Consider the following 22,469-nt stretch of genomic DNA (forward strand, 5'->3'; position numbering starts at 1 on the left):
ATCATCTATCATCTATCTATCTCTCTGTTCTCTCTCATCTCTCTCTCTCTCCTATCTATCTATCTATCTATCTATCTATCTATCTATCCATCCATCCATCCATCAATCATCCATCCATCCATCCATCCATCCATCCATCCATCCATCCATCCATCCATCCATCCATCCATCCATCTATCTATCTATCTATCTATCTATCTTATCTCTCTCATCAATCTATCTATTATTTTTCCTTTCCTATTGTTTCTTTTTATTTGGGTAATTAATTATTGCTAAATTTGCTGTTTATTTTTTGTTAATTAATATGCATTATGCACACCTTTATAAAATCTATATGCTGTACCTGGTGTGTGTGTGTTTGTGTGAGCGTGTGCACGTGCCCTTACACACACACATACTCACGCACGCATTGTCTTAGCCTGACAGTTCACAGTTGCAACTGCATTGAAAAAAGTGACTTATGACCGTTTCTCACACTTGTGACCACAGCAGCATCCCCATGATCAAAAATTAGGGCCCTTGGTGACTAGCACGTACTTATGACAGTCCCACCGTCCCGGGGTCGTGGGATTGCTGCTTGAGACTTTCCCAGATGGCTTCCCACAAGCAAAGTCAGTGGGGGCAGCCCGATTTACTTAACACCTGCAGTGATTCCCTTAAGAACTGTGGCAAAACAGGTCGTAAAATGAGACACAACTCACTGAACAGCTGCCTTCCTCAACAATGAAAACCTGGGACTCAGCTGTGCCCATAATTAACACTCCCTGTATTGTGAATAATTCTACCCCAATCTCAAAAAGTTTGGGAAATCATGGAAGTCAGCAGAAATGGGATCCCGTAGATAAATCTTCTAGCAGCTTTCTAGATTCTGGAAAAAGAGGGGCAAAATTTGGATCGTAGGTTCCTTTTGGTCCCCAACTCCTGAGACCTGGCCCACTATTGGGCTGTGGCCAGTTTGGAACTGGGCCATAGGAGAAGAAAGAAAGAAAGAAAGAAAGAAAGAAAGAAAGACAGAAAGACAGAAAGAGGGAGAGAGAGAGAAAAAGGGAAGGAGGGCGGGAGGGAGGGAGGGAGGAAGGAAGGAAGGAAAGAAGGAAGGAAGGAAGGAAGGAAGGAAGGAAGGGGAAAGATAGACAGATGCTCCACCACTGGAGGTCTTCAAAGAAGAGATTGGGCAAGGGGAGGGGAGGGGGCAGGAAGGAAGGAGACGTGAGGGAAGGAAAGTTGGGAGAAGGGAAGGAAGGAAGCAAAGAAAGAATGAGATGGAAGGATAGAGAAAGGAAAGGGAAGGAAGAGAGGGAGGGAGGGAGAAGAAAGATAGACACACAGATGCTCCATCATTGGAAGTCTTCAGGAAGAAATTGGGCAAGAGAGAGGGAGGAGGGGGAGGAAGGAAGGGGGAAGTGAGGGAGGAAAAGATGGGAGAAGGGAGGGAAGGAAAGCAAAGAAAGAAGGAGAAGGGAAGGATGGAGAAAGGAAAGGAAAGAAGGAAGGAGAAAGGAAGGATGGAGAAAGGAAGGAGGGAAGGAAGGAAGGGAGGGGAAAGGTAGACACACATCATTGAAGATCTTCAGGAAGAGATTGGGCAGCCATTTGTCTGGACTTCTATCGTGTCTCCTGCTCAAGCAGGGGGTTGGACTAGAAGACCTTTAAGGTCCCTTCCAGACCAGTCCTGTGATTCTGTGATTGTCAACCAATCCAATGTGGGGGCTGGCAAGCCAGGCACAGATTCCCCTCTGTGGCCCATAGATGTCACCCTCTGAGCATGGATGCGCATAGAAAGCTGGTTCGGAGCAGAAATGGTTCCCATGCTCTCTTTTTCAAAGATCTCCCATCTCTCTCTCTCTCTCCCTCTCCCTCTCTCTCTCTTCCTCCCTCCCTCTCCCTCTCTCTCCCTCCCTCCCTCCCTCTCTCTCTCTCTCTCTTTTCCAGACGACACCCCCCCTCCTCCTGCGCCCTTCACCCACCGCATCGTCACGCTGAGGACTGGAGACTTCAAAGAGACTTACAAGCTGAACACAAAGGAGATCCTGGGAGGGTAAGGAAGGTTTCGACCCAGGGGTGGGGTGGGGTCTCCATCACTGGGGGGCTTCAAGAGGAGACCAGACAGCCGTTGGTCTCGCAGGGTACAGGAGAAGGACTGGCTGGGGAATTCTGGGAGTTGGAGTCTACCAGTCTTAAAGTTCCAAAGTTGGACACCTCTGTAGAGGGTCTTCCTGCTTGAGCAAAGGCCTCAAGGTCCTTCCAACCCTACCCTTCTATTCCTTCCCTTCCTTCCTTCCCTTCCTTTCTCTTCCTTCTTTTCTTCTTCTTTTCTTTCTCCCTCCCTCACTCAGATCTTCCTTCCTTCCTTCCTTCTGCTCATCCCCTTCTTATTCTCTCCTTCCCTTCTTTCTTTTCTTCCTTCCACCTTTCTCTTCCTCCCTCCCTCCCCCTCCCTTCTTTCCCTCCCCTTCTTTTCTTCCTTCCATCTTTCTCTTCGTCCCTCCCTCTTCTTTCCCTCCCTCCTTCTCTCTTCCTTCTTTCCTTCCTTCCATCTTTCTCTCCCTTTCTTCTTTCTCTTCCTCCTTCCTTTCTTTTCTTCCTTCCATTTTTCTCTTCCTCCCTCCCTTCCCCCCTCTCTCTCCCTACTTCCCTTCCTTTTCTTTCTTCCATCTTTCTCTTTGTGCCTCCCTCCCTCTTCCTTCTCTCGCATCCTCTCTCTCTCTCTCCTTCCTTCCTTCTCCTTTTCTTTTCTTTCTCCCTCCCTCACCCAGATCTTCCTTCCTTCCTTCTTCTCGTTCCCTTCTCATTCTCCCCTTCCTTCCTTCCTCCCCTTCTTTCTTTTCTTCCTTCCATCTTTCTCTTTGTCTCTCCCTCTTCTTTCCCTCCCTCTTCTTTCCCTCCCTCCTTCTGTCTTCCTTCTTTTCTTCCTTCCATCTTTCTCTCCTTCCCTTTAGTCTTTCTCTTCCTTCTCCCCTTCCCCCTTTTCTTCCTTCCATCTTTCTCTTCCCCCTCCCTTTCTTCCCCCCGCTCTCTTCCTACTTCCCTTCCTTTCTTCCATCTTTCTCTTCCTCCCTCCCTCCTTCTTCCTTCTCTCCCTTCCTCTCTTTTTCCCTTTCTTCCTTCTTCTTTTCTTTCTCCCCCTCCCCCTCTCCATTCTCTCTTTCTCTCTCTCTCTCCTGTCTTCCTTCCTTCTTCCTTTCTTTTGTTTCTCTCTCCCTCCCTCTCGCCCCATTCTCTCTCTCTCTCTCTCTCCTTCTGTCTGTCTGTCTGTCTGTCTGTCTGTCTGTCTTCCTTCCTTCCTTCCTTCCTTCCTTCCTTCCTTCCTTCCTTCCTTCCTTCCTTCCTTCCTTCCTGTCTCCAGAGTGATTCTGGGTGTCTTACCATACCATAAAAATGCAAATATAAAAGCATTCATATTAGCAGAGATTCGGCTCAAGGGTTTTCCCCTCCCTCTCCCTTTCCAGGGGGAAGTTTGGGGAAGTCCGGATTTGTACGGTGAAGGACTCAGACCTCAAGTTGGCCGTGAAGATCATCAAGAAGCAGGGCCCCAAAGACACGGTAGGCCCCTTGAGGGAGATCCGGGGTGGGGCTGGGCAGTGTGGGAGTGGTGGTGGGGGGCTTGCTAGGCCCCCTTCCTCCCCTTCAGTCCCTCCAAGGTCGCTTTTCTCCGGCAGGAAAATGCCCAGGCGGAGATCGACGTGATGAACCAGCTCAACCACCCGGAACCTCATCCAACTCTACGACGCCATCGAGACGCCTCGAGAGATCATGCTCTTCATGGAGTTGTGAGTTGGGGGAGGGGAAGGGGGGGGGGACACACGTGGATCAGAGGCAGAGCCCCCCCCCCATCCTGCATGTACGGGGGGTCCTCGACTTACGACCACAATTGAGCCCAACGTGGAGGTGGCTAAGAGAGACGGCGGCTAAGGGATCTGTGCCCCATTTTCTTCTTCCTTCCTTCCTTCCTTTCCTTCCTCCTTCCTTTCTCCTTCCTTCTTTCTCTGCCTAAAATCAAGCTTCCTTCATCTCTTCCTCCCTCCCTCCTTCCCTCTTTCCTTTCTGCTTCCTTCCTTCCTCCTTCCTTCCTTTTTTCCTCCTTCTTTCCTCCTTCCTTCCTTTCTCCTTCCTTCCTTCTCTGCCTAAGATCAAGCTTCCTTCCTTCCTCCTTCCTTCCTTTTTTCCTCCTTCTTTCCTCCTTCCTTCCTTTCTCCTTCCTTCCTTCTCTGCCTAAGATCAAGCTTCCTTCATCCATTGCTCCCTTCCTCCCTCCTTCCTTCTCTCCTGCAGATCAAACTTCCTTCCTTCCTTTCTCCTTCCTTCTCTGCCTTCGTTCCTTCATCCCTTCCTCACTTCCTCCTTCCCTCCTCTCTCCTCCCTTGCTCCCTTCCTCCTTCTTTCCTTCCTTCTCTCATGAAGAACAGACCCTCCCTCCTTTCTTCCCTCCCTCCCTCCTTCCTTCCTCCTTTCTCTGCTGCAGATCAAACATCCTTCCCTCCCTTCCTCCTCCCCTCCTTCCTACCTTCCTTCTCTGCCTAAGATCAAACTTCCTTCCTCCCTCCTTCCTCTCTCCCACCCTTGTTCCCTTCCTCCTTCCTTCCTTCCTTCCTTCCTTCCTTCCCTCCCTCCCTCCCTCCCTCCCTCCTTCCTTCTCTCATGAAAATCAAACTTCCACCCTCTCTCCTTTCTTCCCTCCCTCCCTCCCACCCTCCCTCCTTCCTTCCTTCCTTCCTTCCTGTGGCCTTCCTGTGGCAGCATAGTGGCTAAAATGCAGGCCAATTCAACTGCTCACTGCCAGCAGTTCGATTCTCACCAGGCTCGAGGTCGACTTAGCCCTCCGTCCTTCCGAGGTCGGTAAAACGAGGACCCAGATTATTGGGGCCAAGAGGCTGACCCTGTAAACCACTCAGTAAAAGCCTCGTGAAGCGGCAAATAAGTCCTGCTTCTATTGCTATGTTGTCCTGATGTTCCTTGGGTGGGTGGGGGGGCACCTTATGAGCCGTCCTGATGCAGCCTTGACTCCCCTCCTCCCCCAGCGTGGAAGGGGGCGAGCTCTTCGAACGGATCATCGACGAGGATTACCAACTGACCGAAGTGGATTGCATGGTGTTCGTGCGGCAGATTTGCGAAGGGATCCTCTTCATGCATCAGATGAGGGTGCTGCACCTGGACCTCAAGGTAGGCAGCCCCCCGGGGGGGGGCAAGGCGGAGCCCCCCCCCAAGAGGGGGAGGGCCAGATGCTACAGAAGGCCAAAGCCTGTGCGGGGAGGAGGGGCGGCGGCTCGGGGCCCAATCCATGGCGGCTTTTGCAAGGGGTCCCGACATCATAGCTTCCTGCAGATGTCTTCCCAGAGTGAACCAGGCTGAATGCAATTCAGTAAGAGAATAACAGAGCTGGAAGGGACCTTGGAGGTCTTCTAGTCCAGCCCTCTGCTCAAGCAGGAGACCTTTACGGAATTACAGAATAACAGAAGAGTTGGAAGGGACCTTGGAGGTCTTCTAGTCCAGCCCCCTGCTCAAGCAGGAGACCTTTACGGAATTACAGAATAACAAGAGCTGGAAGGGACCTTGGAGGTCTTCTAGTCCAGCCCCCTGCTCAAGCAGGAGACCCTACACCATTCTGGATAAATAGTTGTCCAGTCTCTTCTTAAAAACCTCCAGTGAAGGAGGACCCACAAATTAGAACACCATATAATAGGGTTGGAAGGGACCTTGGAGGTCTTCTAGTCCAGCCCCCTGCTCAAGCAGGAAACCTATAACGTTTTAGACAGGTAGCTGTCAAATCTCTTCTTAACCTCCGATGATGAAGTACTCACAGCTTCTGAACGCGAATTATTCCACTGGTTAATTGTCCTCACTGTCAGGAAATTTCTCCTCCGTTCTAAGTTGCTTCTCTCCTTGATTAGTTTCCACCCATTGCTTCTCGTCCTGTCCTCAGGTGCCTTGGAGAATAGTTTGACTCCCTCTTCTTTGGGGCAACCCCTGAGATATTGGAAGACTGCTATCATGTCTCCCCTAGTCCTTCCTCCATCCTTCCTCTCTCCCACCCTTGTTCCCTTCTTCCTTCCTTCCCTCCCTCCCTCCTTCCTTCCTTCTCTCATGAGGGAGTCAAGCTATTCTCCAAGGCACCTGAGGTCAGAACAAGAAGCAATGGGTGGAAACTAATCAAGGAGAGAAGCAACTTAGAACTGAGGAGAAATTTCCTGACAGTGAGAACAATTAATCAGTGGAACAGAAGTTGCCTCCAGAAGTTGTGAATGCCCCAACACTGGAGGTTTTAAAGAAGAGGTTGGATAGCCATCCGTCTGAAGTGGTTGGACTAGAAGACCTCCAAGGTCCCTTACAACTCTGTTATTCTATTCTATTCTATTCTATTCTATTCTATTCTATTCTGAAATTTGGAACTAAATGTTGCAACGGTTGGAAATGAGGAAAAGGAGCCGGAACAGAATATTTTGAGGATTGGAAAATTGGAACTGGATAATACATAGATCAACATAATATAAAGGAGGGTGAGGGATGTGTTAATAAGATGAATGTAGCCATGTGCGAAAAGTAGAAACTGTATTTGTTGTTATGTTAGAATCTGTATGGAAATGACAAAGCCAGAAAGGTCACGCTATGTCCAGTGTTTTTAATGTTTATTCAGTATAAATATTTTTTTTTTAAAAAGAAGAATAACATGACCTACGAGGTCCCTTCCAACCCTGTTAATCTGTAAAGCTCCTGATCTATTCCCCCTCATGTGGTCACTTCTTTTCTCCTTATTCTGCAGCCCGAGAACATCCTGTGTGTGACGGCCACTGGGCACATGGTGAAGATCATTGACTTTGGATTTGCCCGGAGGTAATGTGGGGGATCAGAGTGGCCAGACCTTCCTCTGCCCACGTGCCCAGGACAAACCCATTTTGATTCCTCTCTTGTCCCTCCAGGAGCATCTCCAATATGCTCTGTTCTAGGGGGTCCCTGGTGCTCTCAGATCTTGGTGGTTTTCATGCAGACGTTTCATGACGCAACTAGGGAACATCATCGGTGCTAGAAGGAAGGGAGGGTTTCGAGAGCAGAGGGGAGGAGGAAGAGGAGGAGGAAGAGGAGGCGAGGAAGGGGAAGGGGGAGGAAGACTGTGGGATCCCTGGTGCTCTCTGAGTTTGGTGGTTTTCATGCAGATGTTTTATGACCCAACTAGGGAACATCATCAGTGCTAGAAGGAAGGGAGGGTTTCAAGAGGAGGAGGGAGGAGGAAGAGGAGGCAGGAAGAGGAAGAGGAGGAAGGAAGAGGCATGTGGGGTCCCTGGTGCTCTCTGAGCTTGGTGGTTTTCATGTAGACGTTTCATGACCAAACTAGGGAACATCATCAGTGCTAGAAGGAAGGGAGGGTTTCAAGAGGAGGAGAAAGAGGAGGGAGGAAGAGGAAGGGGAGGGAGGGAGGAAGAGGTGGTTGTGGACAACTGTGGGGTCCTTGGTGCTCTCTGAGTTTGGTGGTTTTCTTGCAGACATTTCATGACCCAACTAGGGAACATCATCAGTGCTGGAAGGCAGTGGGGTGAAGAGGAGGAGGAAGAAGAGAGGGAGGAGGAAGAGGAGAGGAGGAGGAGGAGGAATAGGAGGAGAATGACTGTTGGGGTCCTTGGTGCTTTCTGAGCTTGGTGGTTTTCATGCAGATGTTTCATTACACAACTGGGTAACATCCTCAGTGCTAGAAAGGAGGAGGAGGAGGAGGAGGAGGAGGAGGAGGAGGAGGAGGAGGAGGAGGAGGAGGACTGTATGGTCCTTGATGATCTCTGAGTTCAGTTGTTTTCTTGCAGATATTGTTTCTTTTCTTTTTTAAAAAATATTTTTATTGAACATTTTCCCCCCAGTTTTTTAAAACAATTATCATCTTTGTAACATTTCCACATCGGTATTCCTCCATTACACCATTTTTATCCATACATGGGTACATATATTTCTTTTATACATGATAGTCTATTAATATATTAATTTATCTTCAACACCTCTTATGCCCAAGATATGTATTTATACTGCCTTTATGTATATTAGTCTACTAATGTACTAATTTATATGCAATACACCTGATCTCTATCTATGTGTACATATATTTCTTTTGTACATTTTAATCCCTTAGTGTTCTGAGAGAGAGAGAGAGAGAGAGAGAGAGAGAGAGAGAGAGAGAGAGAGAGAGAGAGAGAGAGAGAGAGAGAGAGAGAGAGAGAGAGAGAGAGAGAGAGAGAGAGAGAGTTATATATGTGGGGAAATTTAATCAGATCCCAGGTGCTTCTTATCATACGTGGTGTGGACTTGTGTGAAAGCAAGAAAATATTGGAAAACAATACATACTTGGCTGCAAAAGACGATTAAGCAACATATGGATCTGAAACCAGAAATATTTGTCTTTGGGTATAACGTTGGAGGGTTATGATAAAGGGACTATACATTTAATTTTGCATGTATTGAACAGCAGCAAGGATTGTATTTGCACAAGATTGGGAAAATGTGGACACTCCATCAGATGACGATGTAATTCGGAAAATATTAGACGGTGCAGAGATGGATAGATTGACTTTGAAAATAAAAGGAGGCACGGAGTATTATTTTAGATTTTATGAGTGGTTAGAGATAAGAGGTAGAAATTAGAAGAAGAAAGATGATTGCTAGGTATGAATTAAAGGTAAAGATGGTTTATCATCATAAATATGCCAATATAATTAACAGAATTTTCAATAAGCTAATATAAAGAGAAACTGAGGCAAGCTATTCCGTTAAATTACTACTATTGTTACCAGTAAATGTGCTAATATTTCTTTTTGTTCTCCCTTTGTTTTTCGTTTGCAAATGATATGCCCTGACAATGCGCAGTATTCAAAACGTCCATGAATAAAATAAAATTAAATTTAAAAAGTGCGTGGATTGGAGAAGCATCGTTCGAACATACCGATATCAATTCTTCTCCCCCGTTGCAGGTTCAACCCCCGAGAAAAACTAAAAGTTAATTTTGGCACCCCGGAATTCCTGCCGCCAGAGGTGGTTAGCTACGAGCCGGTCTCCTACAGCAGCGATATGTGGAGTATGGGGGTGATCGCATATATGCTGTGAGTTGGGGTGCAGGGGGGGGAGCACAGGGACCCTAAATCTAGGGGTTTGCAGCATGCACTCCATTGCAAAAATCTCTAAAGCTGGTTTAAGTTAACGAAAAGCACACGAAAACGTTGCAGGAATTAGGTTTGGCCAGCCTAGAGAAAACATGGACTAGGTGTGACATGACAGCAGGATTCTGGTATTTACAATACAATGGCAGAGTTGGAAGGGACCTTGGAGGTCTTCTAGTCCAACCCCCTGCCTAGGCAAGGAAACCCTATACCGTTCCAGACAAATGGCTATCCAACATCTTCTTAAAGACTTCCAGTGTTGGGGCATTCACAACTTCTGGAGGCAATTTCTGTTCCACTGGTTAATTGTTCTCACTGTCAGGAAATTTCTCCTCAGTTCTAAGTTGCTTCTCTCCTTGATTAGATTAGAATAGAATAGAATAGAATAGAATAGAATAGACAGAGTTGGAAGGGACCTTGGAGGCTATCCAACATCTTCTTAAAGACTTCCAGTGTTGGGGCATTCACAACTTCTGGAGGCAACTTCTGTTCCACTGATTAATTGTTCTCACTGTCAGGAAATTCCTCCTCGGTTCTAAGTTGTTTCTCTCCTTGATTAGTTTCCACCCATTGCTTCTTGTTCTACCCTCAGGTGCTTTGGAGAATAGTTTGACTCCCTCTTCTTTGGGGCAACCCCTGAGATATCGGAAGGCTGCTATCATGTCTCCCTTGGTCCTTCTTTCTATTAAACTAGACATCCCCAGTTCCTGCAACCGTTCTTCGTATGTTTCAGCCTCCAGTCCCCTAATCCTCTTTCTTGCTCTTCTCTGCACTCTTTCTAGAGTCTCCACATCTTTTTTTACATCATGGCAACCAAAACTGGATGCAAATATTCCAAGTGTGGCCTTCCCAAGGCCTTATAAAGTGGTATTAACCCTTCACCTGATCTTGATTCTCTCCCTCTGTTGATGCAGCCTAGAACTGTGTTGGCCTTTTTGGCAGCTGCTGCACACGGCTGGCTCCTATTTAAATGGTTGTCCGCTAGGACTCCAAGATCCCTCTCACAGTTGCTACTGTTGAGCCAGGTACCACCTATACTGTACCTGTGCATTTCGTTTTTGAGGAGCTGCCACAAAGAAGAGGGGGTCAAATTATTTTCCAAAGCTTCCGAATGCAGGAAAAGAGAGATAAGGGTGTTGGCCTAGAGGTGGAGCTAACGACACACGATCAGGAGGCTGTGAGTTCGATCCTAGGTTAGAGGCAGATATTTCTCTTTCTGGGCACAATGAGAATGTATCTGCTGAACAAAACTCCGCCTTGGTGACGGGAAGGGCATCCGGCCATTAAACACTGAACTCCATTCAGTTGCCTAGACTCCATCCCGCAAGGGATTATGGGGTTGTTAGAACACGGCGATGATCAGAAGGCAGGAAAAGAAACAATGGATGGAAACTAACCAGGGAGAGAAGCAGCCTGGAATTAAGGAGACATTTCCTGACAAGTCAGAACGATTAGCCAGTGGAACGGCTTGCCACCAGAAGTTCTGAATGCTCCATCCCTGGAGGCTTTTAAGAAGAGGTTGGATAGCCACCTGTTTCAAATGGTATAGGGTCACCTGATGGAGCAAGGGGGGGTGGACTAGAAGACCTTCAGGGTCCCTTCTAGCACTATTCTATTCTAAAAAAGCAATGGATGGAAATTAGTGAAGGAGAGAATCAACCTAGAATAAAGAGAAATTTCCTGATGCTGGGAATAACAAATCAGTGGAACATCTTCCCTCCAGATGTTGCTGGAGCTACTCCACTGGAGGCTTTCAAGAATGAACAACCGTTTATTTGAAATTTTACAGGCTCTCCTGTTTGAGCAGTGGGTTGGACTAGAAGACCTCCAAGGTCCCTTCCAACTCTTCTGTTATTCTGTCATTCTGTAAGGGGCTCCTGCTTGAGCAGAGGGCTGGACTAGAAGACCTCCAAGGCCCCTTTCAACTCTGTTTATTCTGTAATTCCGTAAGGGTCTCCTGCTTGAGCAGAGGGCTGGACTAGAAGACCTCCAAGGTCCCTTCCAACTCTGTTATTCTGTAATTCTGTAAGGGTTTCCTGCTTGAGCAGGGGGCTAGACTAGAAGACCTCCGAGGTCCCTTCAAACTCTGTTATTCTGTAATTCTGTAAGGGTTTCCTGCTTGAGCAGGGGGCTAGACTAGAAGACCTCCGAGGTCCCTTCCAACTCTTGTTATTCTGTAATTCTGTAAGGGTCTCCTGCTTGAGCAGGGGGCTAGACTAGAAGACCTCCGATGTCCCTTCCAACTCTTGTTATTCTGTAATTCCGTAAGGGTCTCCTGCTTGAGCAGAGGGCTGGACTAGAAGACCTCCAAGGTCCCTTCCAACTCTGTTTATTCTGTAATTCTGTAAGGGTCTCCTGCTTGAGCAGGGGGCTGGGCTAGAAGACCTCCAAGGTCCCTTCCAGCTCTATTCTGATTGTTCTGCAGAAGATTTCCTGTTCCCATCTTCTCTCTCTTTGTCTCCCTTCCAGGCTGAGTGGTTTTTCCCCTTTCCTGGGGGACAATGACACGGAAACCCTCAACAATGTTCTCCTGGCGGAGTGGTATTTTGACGAGGAGGCCTTTGAGGGCATCTCGGATGAAGCCAAAGACTTCGTCTCCAACCTGATCATCAAGCAAAAAGGGTCGGTGCTTCGTGGAGCAAACCTCCCAGATAGGCGGAGGGGTCAAGCAGGGAATTAGCATAAGACTCAGTGCCTAAACACTAGAAGGAAAACCCCTGGTCCACCAACCCTGAATGCCTTAGAACAGAGGTCTCCAACCTTGGTTAACTTTAAGACTTGTGGACTTCAACTCCCAGAAACGCTGGCTGAGGAATTCTGGGAGTTGAAGTCCACAAGCCTTAAAGTTAACCAAGGTTGGAGACCCCCTGCCTTAGAACAGGGATATACAATCTTGGCTAACGTTAAGGCTTGTGGATTTCAAGTCCCAGAATTCTCCAGCCAGCATGTGAGATAGGGGGGGGGGGGGCAAGGGGGAGGGACTGGCCCAAAGTCACCCAATCGGCTTTCATGCCTGTGGTGGGATTAGAACCCACAATCTCCTGGTGATTGGCCGAAAGTCACAAGTAAATTTCATGCCTGAGGTGGAACTAGAACTCACAATCTCCTGGTGATTAGCCCAAAGTCACAGCTGAATTTCATGCCTGAGGTGGAACTAGAATTCACCATCGCCTGGTGATTGGCCGAAAGTCACAACTAAATTTCATGCCTAAGGTGGAACTAGAACTCACAATCTCCTGGTGATTGACCCAAAGTCACAGCTGAATTTCATGTCTGAGGTGAAACTAGAACTCACACTTCCCAAAGTCACCCAATTGGCTTTCATGCCTGAGGTGGGACTAGAACTCACAATCTCCTAGTGATTAGCCCAAAGTCACAGCTGAATTTCATGCCTGAGGTGAAACTAGAACTCACACTTCCCAAAGTCACCCAGTCGGCTTTCATGCCTGAGGTGGAACTAGAACTCACCCTCTCCTGGTGATTAGCCCAAAGTCACAGCTGAATTTCATGCCTGAGGTGAAACTAGAACTCACACTTCCCAAAGTCACCCAGTCGGCTTTCATGCCTGAGGTGGGACTAGAACTCACCATCTCCTGGTGATTAGCCCAAAGTCACAGCTGAATTTCATGCCTGAGGTGAAACTAGAAGTCACACTCCCCAAAGTCACCCAGTCGGCTTTCATGCCTCAGGTGGGACTAGAACTCACCCTCTCCTGGTGATTGGTCCACAGTCACCCAGCCAGCTCTCATGCCCGAGGTGGTACTAAACCTCACCATCTCCCAGTTCCTAGCCTGGTGCCCTCATGGGTGGAAACTAATCAAGAAGAGAAGCAACTTAGGAGAAATTTCCTGACCGTGAGGACAATTAGTCAGTGGAACACAATTTGCCTTCAAAAGTTGTGAATGCCCCAACACTGGAAGAAGATGCTGGATAGCCATTTGTCTGGAACGGTATAGGGTTTCCTGGCTGAGCAGGGGGTTGGACTAGAAGACCTCCAAGGTCTCTTCCAACTCTGCTATTGTATTATATTTATCAACTATCTCTATCCATCTAGAGATAGATATTAAAAGAAGGACCAGGGGAGACATGATAGCAGACTTCCAATACCTCAGGGGTTGCCACAAAAGAAGAGGGAGTCAAGCTATTCTCCAAGGCACCTGAGGGCAGAACAAGAAGCAATGGGTGGAAACTAATCAAGGAGAGAAGCAACTTAGAACTGAGGAGAAATTTCCTGACAGTGAGGACAATGAATCAGTGGAACAGAAGTTGCCTCCAGAAGTTGTGAATGCCCCAACACTGGAAGTCTTTAAGAAGATGCTGGATAGCCATTTGTCTGAAACGGTATAGGGATTCCTGCCTAGGCAGGAGGTTGGACTAGAAGACCTCCAAGGTCCCTCCCAACTCTGCTATTGTATGGTATTGTATTGAATCGGTAGGGACCCACCTCTTCCAGAGCGCATGCATGGACGGGATGCGTGCAAGTGAAGCCAGTGCGCACGCTCTCACATACCAGTAGGGAAATTAAGTGAATCCCACCCCTTCCCGTGACTCAGGGGACTCTCCACCCGTCGTAAGTACATGCCAGTTGCCAAGCGTTACAGTTTTGCTCCCCTGGTCATTGGAGACGCTGCAAAGGTGGTAACTCTGAAAGACAGTGAGGACGTCCCTTTTTTTCAGGGTTTTGAACGGCCACTAAACGAACCGTCGTAAGTCGAGGACTGCCTCTAACATCTTCTTTTCTTCCTCCTCTCTTTCCTTCTCCCTTTCTCCCAGCGGGAGGATGAGTGCGGCCCAGTGCCTCCAGCACCCCTGGCTCAACAACCTGGCCGAGAAAGCGAAGCAAGTCAACCGGCGCCTCAAGTCTCAGGTTCTGCTCCGGAGATACGTCATGCGACGCCGCTGGAAGGTAATAGCCAGTTGGGGCCCGGGGGGGGGGGCAGAGGGGCCCCCGGCTGGCCCGCTGCAGATGCTTTGCGGAGTGGTCAAAAGAGTCAAGATGGCGGCCGTGTCGAGTAGAATTGACCCGCCGACTGCTTTTTTTTTTACAGGTAGTCCTCGACTTACGACCGCCAAATTTGAGTGCCCAAATTCGAGGTTGCTAAGTGAAAAATTCATTAAGTGGGATTTGCCTCGCTTTACGACTTTCCCTGCCACGTTGCTAAGGGGATCGCTGCAGTTCTTAAGTTAGGGACTCGGTTGTTAAGTGAAAACGGCTTCCCCATTGATTTTGCTTGTCAGACGGTCGCAATAGGGGGTCGCGTCACCCTGGGGACACCGCGACCGTCGTACATGTGAATCACATGGCCCTGAGGAGGCTGCCATGATTGTAAGGGTGAAAAATGGCTCTGTCGCCCTTTTCCCCCCAGTGCCGTCGTAACCTGGAACGGTCACTAAATGAACTCGTAAATTGAGGACTTACCTGCATTTGTAACCCTGACACAAACTCTTGTCTGGTTTAACTCAAAGGCTGATGGTTTGCAGGAAAGTTTCATCCATGTTTGCCTTTTTTTAAAAAAAAAATTGCCCCTGAATTTTTTTCCTTTTGGTTTCACTTTTGCTGTAACTGAGGGGCATTCTGGGAAAATGAGATCAGGAAGGAACTTTGCTTCGATCTTGGTAGGGAAGCAGAGTGGCTGCCCTTAGGAAAGGCATCTGAATGCTCTGAATAGAATAGAATAGAATAGAATAGAATAGAATAGAATAGAATAGAATAGAATAGAATAGAATAGAATGACAGAGTTGGAAGGGACCTTAGAGGTCATCTAGTCCAACCCCCTGCCTAGGCAGGAAACCCTATACCGTTTCAGATAAATGGCTATCCAACATCTCCTTAAAAACATCCAGTGTTGGAGCATTCACAACCTCTGGAGGCAACTTCTGTTCCACTGATGGATGGACTTCAAAACCCAGAATTCCCCAGCTGCCGCGGGTGGACTTCAATTCCCAGAATTCCTCAGCCAGCTTCCTGGCTGGGGAATCCTGGGAATGGAAGCCCACTCATGTTTTCCAGAGGATTCTGGAAGTTGGTCCGTTTGCGCTGTCTGGGGAATTCTGGGAGCTGAACTCCAATCATGTTAGCTGAGGAATTCTGGGAGTTGCGGTCCATCCCTGCTGGCCAAGGGATTCTGGGAGTTGTGTCTATGCTAGCTGGGGGATTTCCGGGGAGTTAAATCCATCTATGATAGCTAGAGGATTCTGTGACTTGTTGTTTGCCTGTCCTGGCCAGGGGATTCTGGGATTTGAACTCCAACCATGCTGACTGAGGAATTCTGGGAGTTGATGTCCCTTCATGCTGGCTAGGGGAATCTGGGAGTTTGATCCACTCTTGCTGGCTGGAGGATTCTGGGTGTTGAAAATTTACAATACAATACAATAGCAGAGTTGGGAGGGACCTTAGAGGTCATCTAGTCCAACCCGCTGCTTAGGCAGGAAACCCTATACCGTTCCAGACAAATGGCTATCCAGCGTCTTCTTAAAGACTTCCAGTGTTGGGGCATTCACAACTTCTGGAGGCAACTTCTGTTCCTCTGATTAATTGTTCTCACTGTCAGGAAGTTTCTCCTCAGTTCTAAGTTGCTTCTCTCCTTGATTAGTTTCCACCCATTGCTTCTTGTCCTGCCCTCAGGTGCCTTGGAGAATAGCTTGACCCACAAATCTTCTTTGTGGCAACCCCTGAGATCTTAGAAGACTGCTATCATGTCTCCCCTGGTCCTTCTTTAATATCTATCTCTAGATGGATAGAGATAGTTGATAAATATAATACAATAGCAGAGTTGGAAGGGACCTTAGAGGTCTTCTAGTCCAACCCCCTGCCTAGGCAGGAAACCCCATACCATTTCAGACAAATGGCTATCCAACATCTTCTTAAAGACTTCCAGTGTTGGGGCATTCACGACTTCTGGAGGCAACTTCTGTTCCACTGATTAATTGTTCTTACATCTGCTGGCTGGAGGATTCTGGGAGTTGAACTCCAGCCATGCCGGCCAGGGGGATTCTGGGAGTTGAAGTCCAGACAATCTTGAAGCTGCCAAAGAGGACACACTGTTAAAACACACACGTAGATTTGCTCAGTCGTTTTGCAAGTGTGAATTTCCTGGGAGGCTGGATGAGTGGCCTTGTAGCGTTGGCCAACAAGTGCTTGGCCCAGCCAGATTTTGATGTGAATTCGGCAGGCCCGTCACTCTCTGCGTCATCTGACCCCGGAGAGGAATTTTGGGCCGAATACAAGTGAAAATATTTCCAATTTTGCCTCCAAAAACATTACATCCGTCTTCATCTTTCGTTCTGGATTTTGTACACGATCAGAGTGCCTTTCACACAAACCTATAAATAAACCTCCCAAAGCAGTTTAATCCCAGCCATCAAAAATGTCCCCTAAAAGGAAGTTGCCCCCCCCCCAAAAGGGAAAATTAAACAGCAAAGGTGGAATTAATGGGGAAAGTCAGGAAAACAACTGGGGAAAAGTACTAAAACAATAGAACAGTGTTTCTCAACCTTAGCAACTTGAAGATGTCCGGACTTCAACTCCCAGAATTCCCCAGCCAGCGAATGCTGGCCTGGGGAATTCTGGGAGTTGAAGTCCGGACATCTTCAAGTTGCTAAGGTTGAGAAACACTGCAATAGAATTAAAAAGGAGAAAAAAAGATTGGGAAGAAAAGATATAGAAACTACAAAAACAAGAAAAAGGAAGGCGTGGAAAGAAAAGATTGTAAGTGGAGTTCTTGAGAGACTAAGAGAAAATGATTGAAAGAAGGAAAGAAGGAAAAGGAATTACTAGTAGAATAGAATGAAATACGGTGAATATACCCAATGGGTATATAACTAATTTGAGGAAACAGGTTAATATTACTAATTGTGGATAATTACTAAGTGAAATGTTCACTATATAAAATTGGAGGATGTATGTTATCGATGGTAAAACAGAATAACAGATGGAAACGATATGTTAAATTTTGTTTTGAATATACTTTTTTTATTTTTCATTTTCGTAACATATAATCACATGTATACTATTACATAGCCAATATCCTATTGTATTAAGTAGTAATTGCATCAGTTCCTCTTGTCATCAACGCCCAAAAAGATAAAAAACCCATTATTAGCTCTTCTGCTCTCTCATACACCTCTTTCTTCTGCCTCTCTCCTACCTCCTTCCTTCCCTCCATCATCCTTTTCTACTTCCCCTTCCTTTCTCCTTCTCCTCTCTCTTCATTCCACTCCTCCTTCTCCTCCTCATCTTCCCCCTTACCCTCTCTCCTATCCCTCTCTTCCCATCTTTCTTCTCTCTCTGTTTCCCACTCTTCCTCTTTCCTATCCCTCTCTTCCCATCTTTCTTCTCCCTTCTGGTTTCCCACTCTTCCTCTCATTGGTGTATTTCCGCTTCCATATTACTCTACTTCCCCTTCCTTTCTCCTTCTCCTCTCTCTACATTCCACTCCTCCCTTATCCTCCTCAACACTTCCTCCCCTACCCTCTCTCCTATCCCTCTCTTCCTATTTTTCTTCTTTCTTTCTTTCTTCTTTCTTTCTTTCTTTCTTTCTTTCTTTCTTTCTTCTCTCCTCTTTCTTTCTTTCTTTCTTTCTTTCTTTCTTCTCTCCTCTTTCCCACTCTTCCTCTTATTGGTGTATTTCAGCTTCCGAGCAAACTCCATTTTATGTTGATGGTATTTATGCTTCCATATCAATATACTTAACATATCTTAGTTTTAAAGAAGAAATAAGAGAAGACAGTATACATGTGCAATCATATTACTTTAAAATCTAACACCCCTCGTCAAGCCTAATATAAATCCCTCCCTCCCACCCTACCCCCCAACCCCCCCCCCCCCCCAGCCTTCCTTCCCCCGACTTCCCAGAACCCATACACGGTATAAATCTTTAACAAAAACAGTCTAAAATGATCTGTTAAATTTGATTACCTTGGAGAGGCAAATAAGAATATTATTTATATAAAGAAGAAATTAAAGCTAAGCTGGAAAATAGGGAAAGAAAATATAGATGACTGGCATGTCAAATGTGATGTAAAATGAACTAGGCAGAACAGAAGATGTAAAGTGGAAAAATGGGGACACGAAGTTAAAATATGTAACAAAAAATAATGCCCCCCCCCCAAAAATCCACAGCAATGACACACACACCCCACTCCCCAGACCCGAGGGCTTTCTCTCCCACTCATCAGCCAAGCTTTGATGCAGACAGTCCTCCACTTATGACCAAAACCGACCTCAAAATTTCCACTGCTAAGCGTGACAGTGATTGGCCCAAAGTCACCCAGCTGGCTTTCATGCCTAAAGCAGGACTAGAACTCACAATCTGAAACGTTGTGCCCTTCTATCACCTTCCTTGCCACTGTCGTTAAGTGAATCGCTTGCGGTTGCCAAGCCTGTCATACAGTTGTTAAGCGAATCCAGCTTCCCCCGTGGGCTGTGAACGGTCAAACAAGCGGTTGTAAGTTGAGCATAATGATAAGCACATTGTAAAATATGCTATCTGCTTCTTTCTGGTTTTTAAGACACGGGAAAAGGGGGGATCTAAGTCCTTTCCCTGGATAAACTCCCAGCTCCAGGCCGAGCCAGCTCTCCCTTCCTCCCAGCAGGAGCTGGGAAAAAGTATCTGCAAAGTGATTTTTAAAATGCCAAGTCTCAGTTTGCAGAATTCATTTGTCTTGCCGGATGCTCCTTCGCAGCCCGGAGGCTTCCTTGGAAATTGTCCTTGGAAAGCAGAATTTTCTGCCATGCAATCTGATTTATCTAGCTGTGCCTGGACTCCTATTGACCTTGATGAAGAAGGACTAGGGGAGACATGATAGCAGTCTTCCAATATCTCAGGGGTTGCCACAAAGAAGAGGGAGTCAAGCTATTCTCCAAGGCACCTGAGGGTAGAACAAGAAGCAATGGGTGGAAACTAATCAAGGAGGGAAGCAACTTAGAACTCAGGAGGAATTTCCTGACAGTTAGAACAATTAGTGAGTGGAACAGAAGTTGCCTCCAGAAGTTGTGAATGCCCCAACACTGGAAGCCTTTAAGAAGATGTTGGATAGTGGAACAGTGTAGGGTTTCCTGCCTAGGCAGTGGGTTGGACTAGAAGACCTCCAAGGTCCCTTCCAACTCTGCTATTGTATTGTATTTATCAACTATCTCTATCCATCTAGAGATGGATGTTAAAAGAAGGACTAGGGGAGACATGATAGCAGTCTTCCAATATCTCAGGGGTTGCCCCAAAGAAGAGGGAGTCAAGCTATTCTCCAAGGCACCTGAGGGCAGAACAAGAAGCAATGGGTGGAAACTAATCAAGGAGAGAAGCAACTTAGAACTGAGGAGAAATTTCCTGACAGTTAGAACAATTAATCAGTGGAACAGAAGTTGCCTCCAGAAGTCGTGAATGCCCCAACTGGAAGTTTTTAAGACGATGTTGGATAGCCATTTGTCTGAAACAGTATAGGGTATAGGGTTTCCTGCCTAGGCAGAGGGTTGGACTAGAAGACCTCCGAGGTCCCTTCCAACTCTGCTATTGTATTGTATTGTATTGTATTGTATTGTATTGATAGTCTCTGAGCTTGGTTGTTTTCTTGCAGACTTTTGTTGACCCAACTAGGTAACATCATCAGTGCTGAAAGGGAGGAGGAGGAGGAGGAGAAGCGGGGAGGGGGGGAGGAAGAGGAGGAGGAGAACGAAACTGTGCAGTGCTTGGTGCTCTCTAAGCTTCATGGTTTTCCTGCAGACATTTCATTGCCAAAGCAGGTAGCATCATCAGTGTTAGAAGGGAGTGGGCTTTGTAGAGAAGAAGAGGACAAAGAGAATGGGAGGAGGAGGAGGAGGAGGAGGAGGAGGAGGAGGAGGAGGAGGAGGAGGAGGAGGAGGAGGAGGAGGAGGAGGAGGAGGAGGAGGAGGACTGGGTGATCCCTGATACTCTGAAGCTGGCGGTTTGCTTGTAGCTGTTTGATGACCCAACATCAGATAATAACATCAGTGCTAGAAGGAAGAGAGGGTTTCAAGAGAAGGAGAGAGGAGGAAAAAGAGGAGGGAGGAAGAGGAGGGAGGGAGGGACGAAGAGGAGGAGGAGGGGGGGTGGACAACTTTGGGGTCCTTGGTGCTCTCTGATTTTGGTTGTCCTCTTGCAGGCGTTTCATGACCCAACTAGGGAATACCATCAGTGCTAGAAGGAAGGAGGATTTGCCCTGTCAGTGTTGGTGAGAGTGAGGCTGCTGTTCACTGTGCGATTGTCCGCCTGAGTTGGTAGTCGCTTGATTGGCGTCTTGTTTTCAGGCAGGATTGCAAGCCACACATGTAAACAAAGAGCAAACCCCACTCCCTTCTACCACTGATGATGTTACCCAGTTGGGTCATTAAACGCCTGCAAGAAAGCAACCAAGCTCAGAATGCACCAAGGACCCCATAATCATTGTCCTCTTTCCTCCTCCTCCTCCTCCTCCTCCTCCTCCTCCTCCTCCTCCTCCTCCTCCTCCTCCTCCTCCTCCTCCTCCTCCTCCTCCTCCTCCTCCTCCTCCTCCTTCTCCTTTCCACACACACTACTCCCTTCTAGCAGTGATGATGTTACCTAGTTGGGTCATGAAATGTCTGTAAAAAAACCACCAGACTCAAGAGGGCACCAAGGACCCCATAATCATTGTCGTCCTCCTCCTCCTCCTCCTCCTCCTCCTCCTCCTCCTCCTCCTCCTCCTCCTCCTCCCTCCTCCTCCTCCTCCTCCTCCTTCTCCTCCTCCTCTCCCCTCTCCCCTCTAGAGCTAATGATGTTATGTAGTTGGGTCATGAAATGCCTTCAAGAAATCAGGCTCAGAGAGCATCGGGCCCACAGTCATCATCATCTCCTCCTCCTCCTCCTCCTCCTCCTCCTCCTCCTCCTCCTCCTCCTCCTCCACCCCAACCCCCCCTCCCTTCTAGCACTGATGTTACTACCTAGCTGGCTCATGAAACGTCTGCAAGAAAACCGCCCAGCTCCCGAGAGAGCGTGAAATCCTGAGCTACATTCTCTTCTTCGGCTTCTCATTGTCCTCTTCCCCCCCAACAGAAAAACTTCATCGGCGTTTGTGCTGCCAACCGATTCAAGAAATCACCAGCTCCGGATCCCTGACCGCGCTCGGGGTTTGAACTGGGGGGGGGAGCGGGGAGGTGTTGAGGGACATGGTGGACGCAGTACCCCGCCAAAGAGGAACGAAGGGGAACCACCAGCCCAGAGCTTGGAGAGTATTGTGTTGTGTTGTGCCCTGCCATCCAGGGATTGCGTAGTGGGGGGGAGCCACGGGACTCTTCACTGGACAGCAGAGCCCCGGAGCATGGGACCTGGCGGTGCATTGATGCTCACCACCACCACCACCCCTCCGTACGAAGCCTGCCCAGTCTCCTGCCTCTGCCTACCTGGGCAGGTGAAGTCCTTGCCCGCTCTCAGCTGGCTTGACCTTCGCCAACCCCCAGCGCTGCTTGGAAGGATTCTCCCGCTGAGAACACCTTAGGACTCTCAACGTTGCGCGCGGCGCCATCCGCGCACCCTTTCCCGGAGCTCCGGCTGCTTAAAGGACCCTTCTACCCTCGCCGCAGGGGGGCCGGGTCCCGCTGGGGACATCTAGACGTGTCGTTCGTCGGGGCAGAAGAGGGTCCTGGCATCCCCCCCCCGCTGTTGGGCGTCTCCTCCCGTCAGAAGATACCCAAGGAAGCTCATTTTGAAATCTGGATTCTCAGATCCCCGCAGACGGGATCCCCTGCATACCTTCCTGCCATGGCTTTGGGTTTTTTTGGGGGGGGGGGATAGGCAGAGGGGGGGGCAAAGGACTGTTGGAAGTTTGGCTACGCAACCCCTGCTTGATTGCGTTTTTTTTTTCTTTTCCTCCACGGAGAATTTCTTCTGCTTTTGTCCTTTGTAAAACGGTTTCTTTGCTTAAAAGTTGGAGTGGAAGTGTTACTGGAGGAAATTCACTGACACCCCACCACCCCCAAGCAGTTCCCAGCCCTGGGCAGGTCCGTGAGTCTCCCTTCTGAGCTGGGAGGGTCCCCAAAAGCTTCCTCCCCATCAGGAGGGCCACGCGGAGCCCCCAAAGCCCCCCCCCCCTTGGCACGTCCTCCAGAGGCTAAAAGGAGGATGGACACTCAGGAGTGGGAAAAAAGTCAGTTTCTACATTTAGGCAAGAAAAACGAAATGCACAGGGACAAGATAGGACGCTGGTACTCAAACTCCGGCCCGCGCGGGCCAGATACGGCCCGCCAATACAAATTATCCGGCCTGCGGAGTGGTGGGATTCAGCCCCCGCCCCTTGCCCCGCCCCTCACCACCGGCCTTATCTTCCAGCGATCATCCACTGCGGCTGCCTCAAAGTTCCAGTTGATGAAGA

General features: G+C 48.1%; 1 protein-coding gene across 1 annotated transcript in view; it reads left to right on the forward strand.

The window, feature by feature from the left end:
• Positions 1 to 21,882, forward strand: part of MYLK2 (myosin light chain kinase 2) — a 36,127-nt gene extending 14,245 nt beyond the window's left edge. The window contains 11 exon segments of the mRNA XM_087720669.1: positions 1,933 to 2,038; positions 3,450 to 3,543; positions 3,660 to 3,704; positions 3,706 to 3,770; positions 5,019 to 5,160; positions 6,758 to 6,828; positions 8,943 to 9,071; positions 11,598 to 11,750; positions 13,902 to 14,034; positions 21,155 to 21,194; positions 21,197 to 21,882. Coding sequence (XP_087576795.1) covers positions 1,933 to 2,038; positions 3,450 to 3,543; positions 3,660 to 3,704; positions 3,706 to 3,770; positions 5,019 to 5,160; positions 6,758 to 6,828; positions 8,943 to 9,071; positions 11,598 to 11,750; positions 13,902 to 14,034; positions 21,155 to 21,194; positions 21,197 to 21,234 — 1,016 coding nt within the window. The 3' untranslated portion in view covers positions 21,235 to 21,882.
• The last annotated feature ends 587 nt before the right edge of the window (positions 21,883 to 22,469 follow it).

Source organism: Thamnophis sirtalis, unplaced genomic scaffold (assembly GCF_051295495.1).
Source record: "Thamnophis sirtalis isolate CommonGarterSnake01/CBP01778 unplaced genomic scaffold, rThaSir2_p1.2 scaffold_7, whole genome shotgun sequence".
Classification (NCBI taxonomy): domain Eukaryota; kingdom Metazoa; phylum Chordata; class Lepidosauria; order Squamata; family Natricidae; genus Thamnophis; species Thamnophis sirtalis.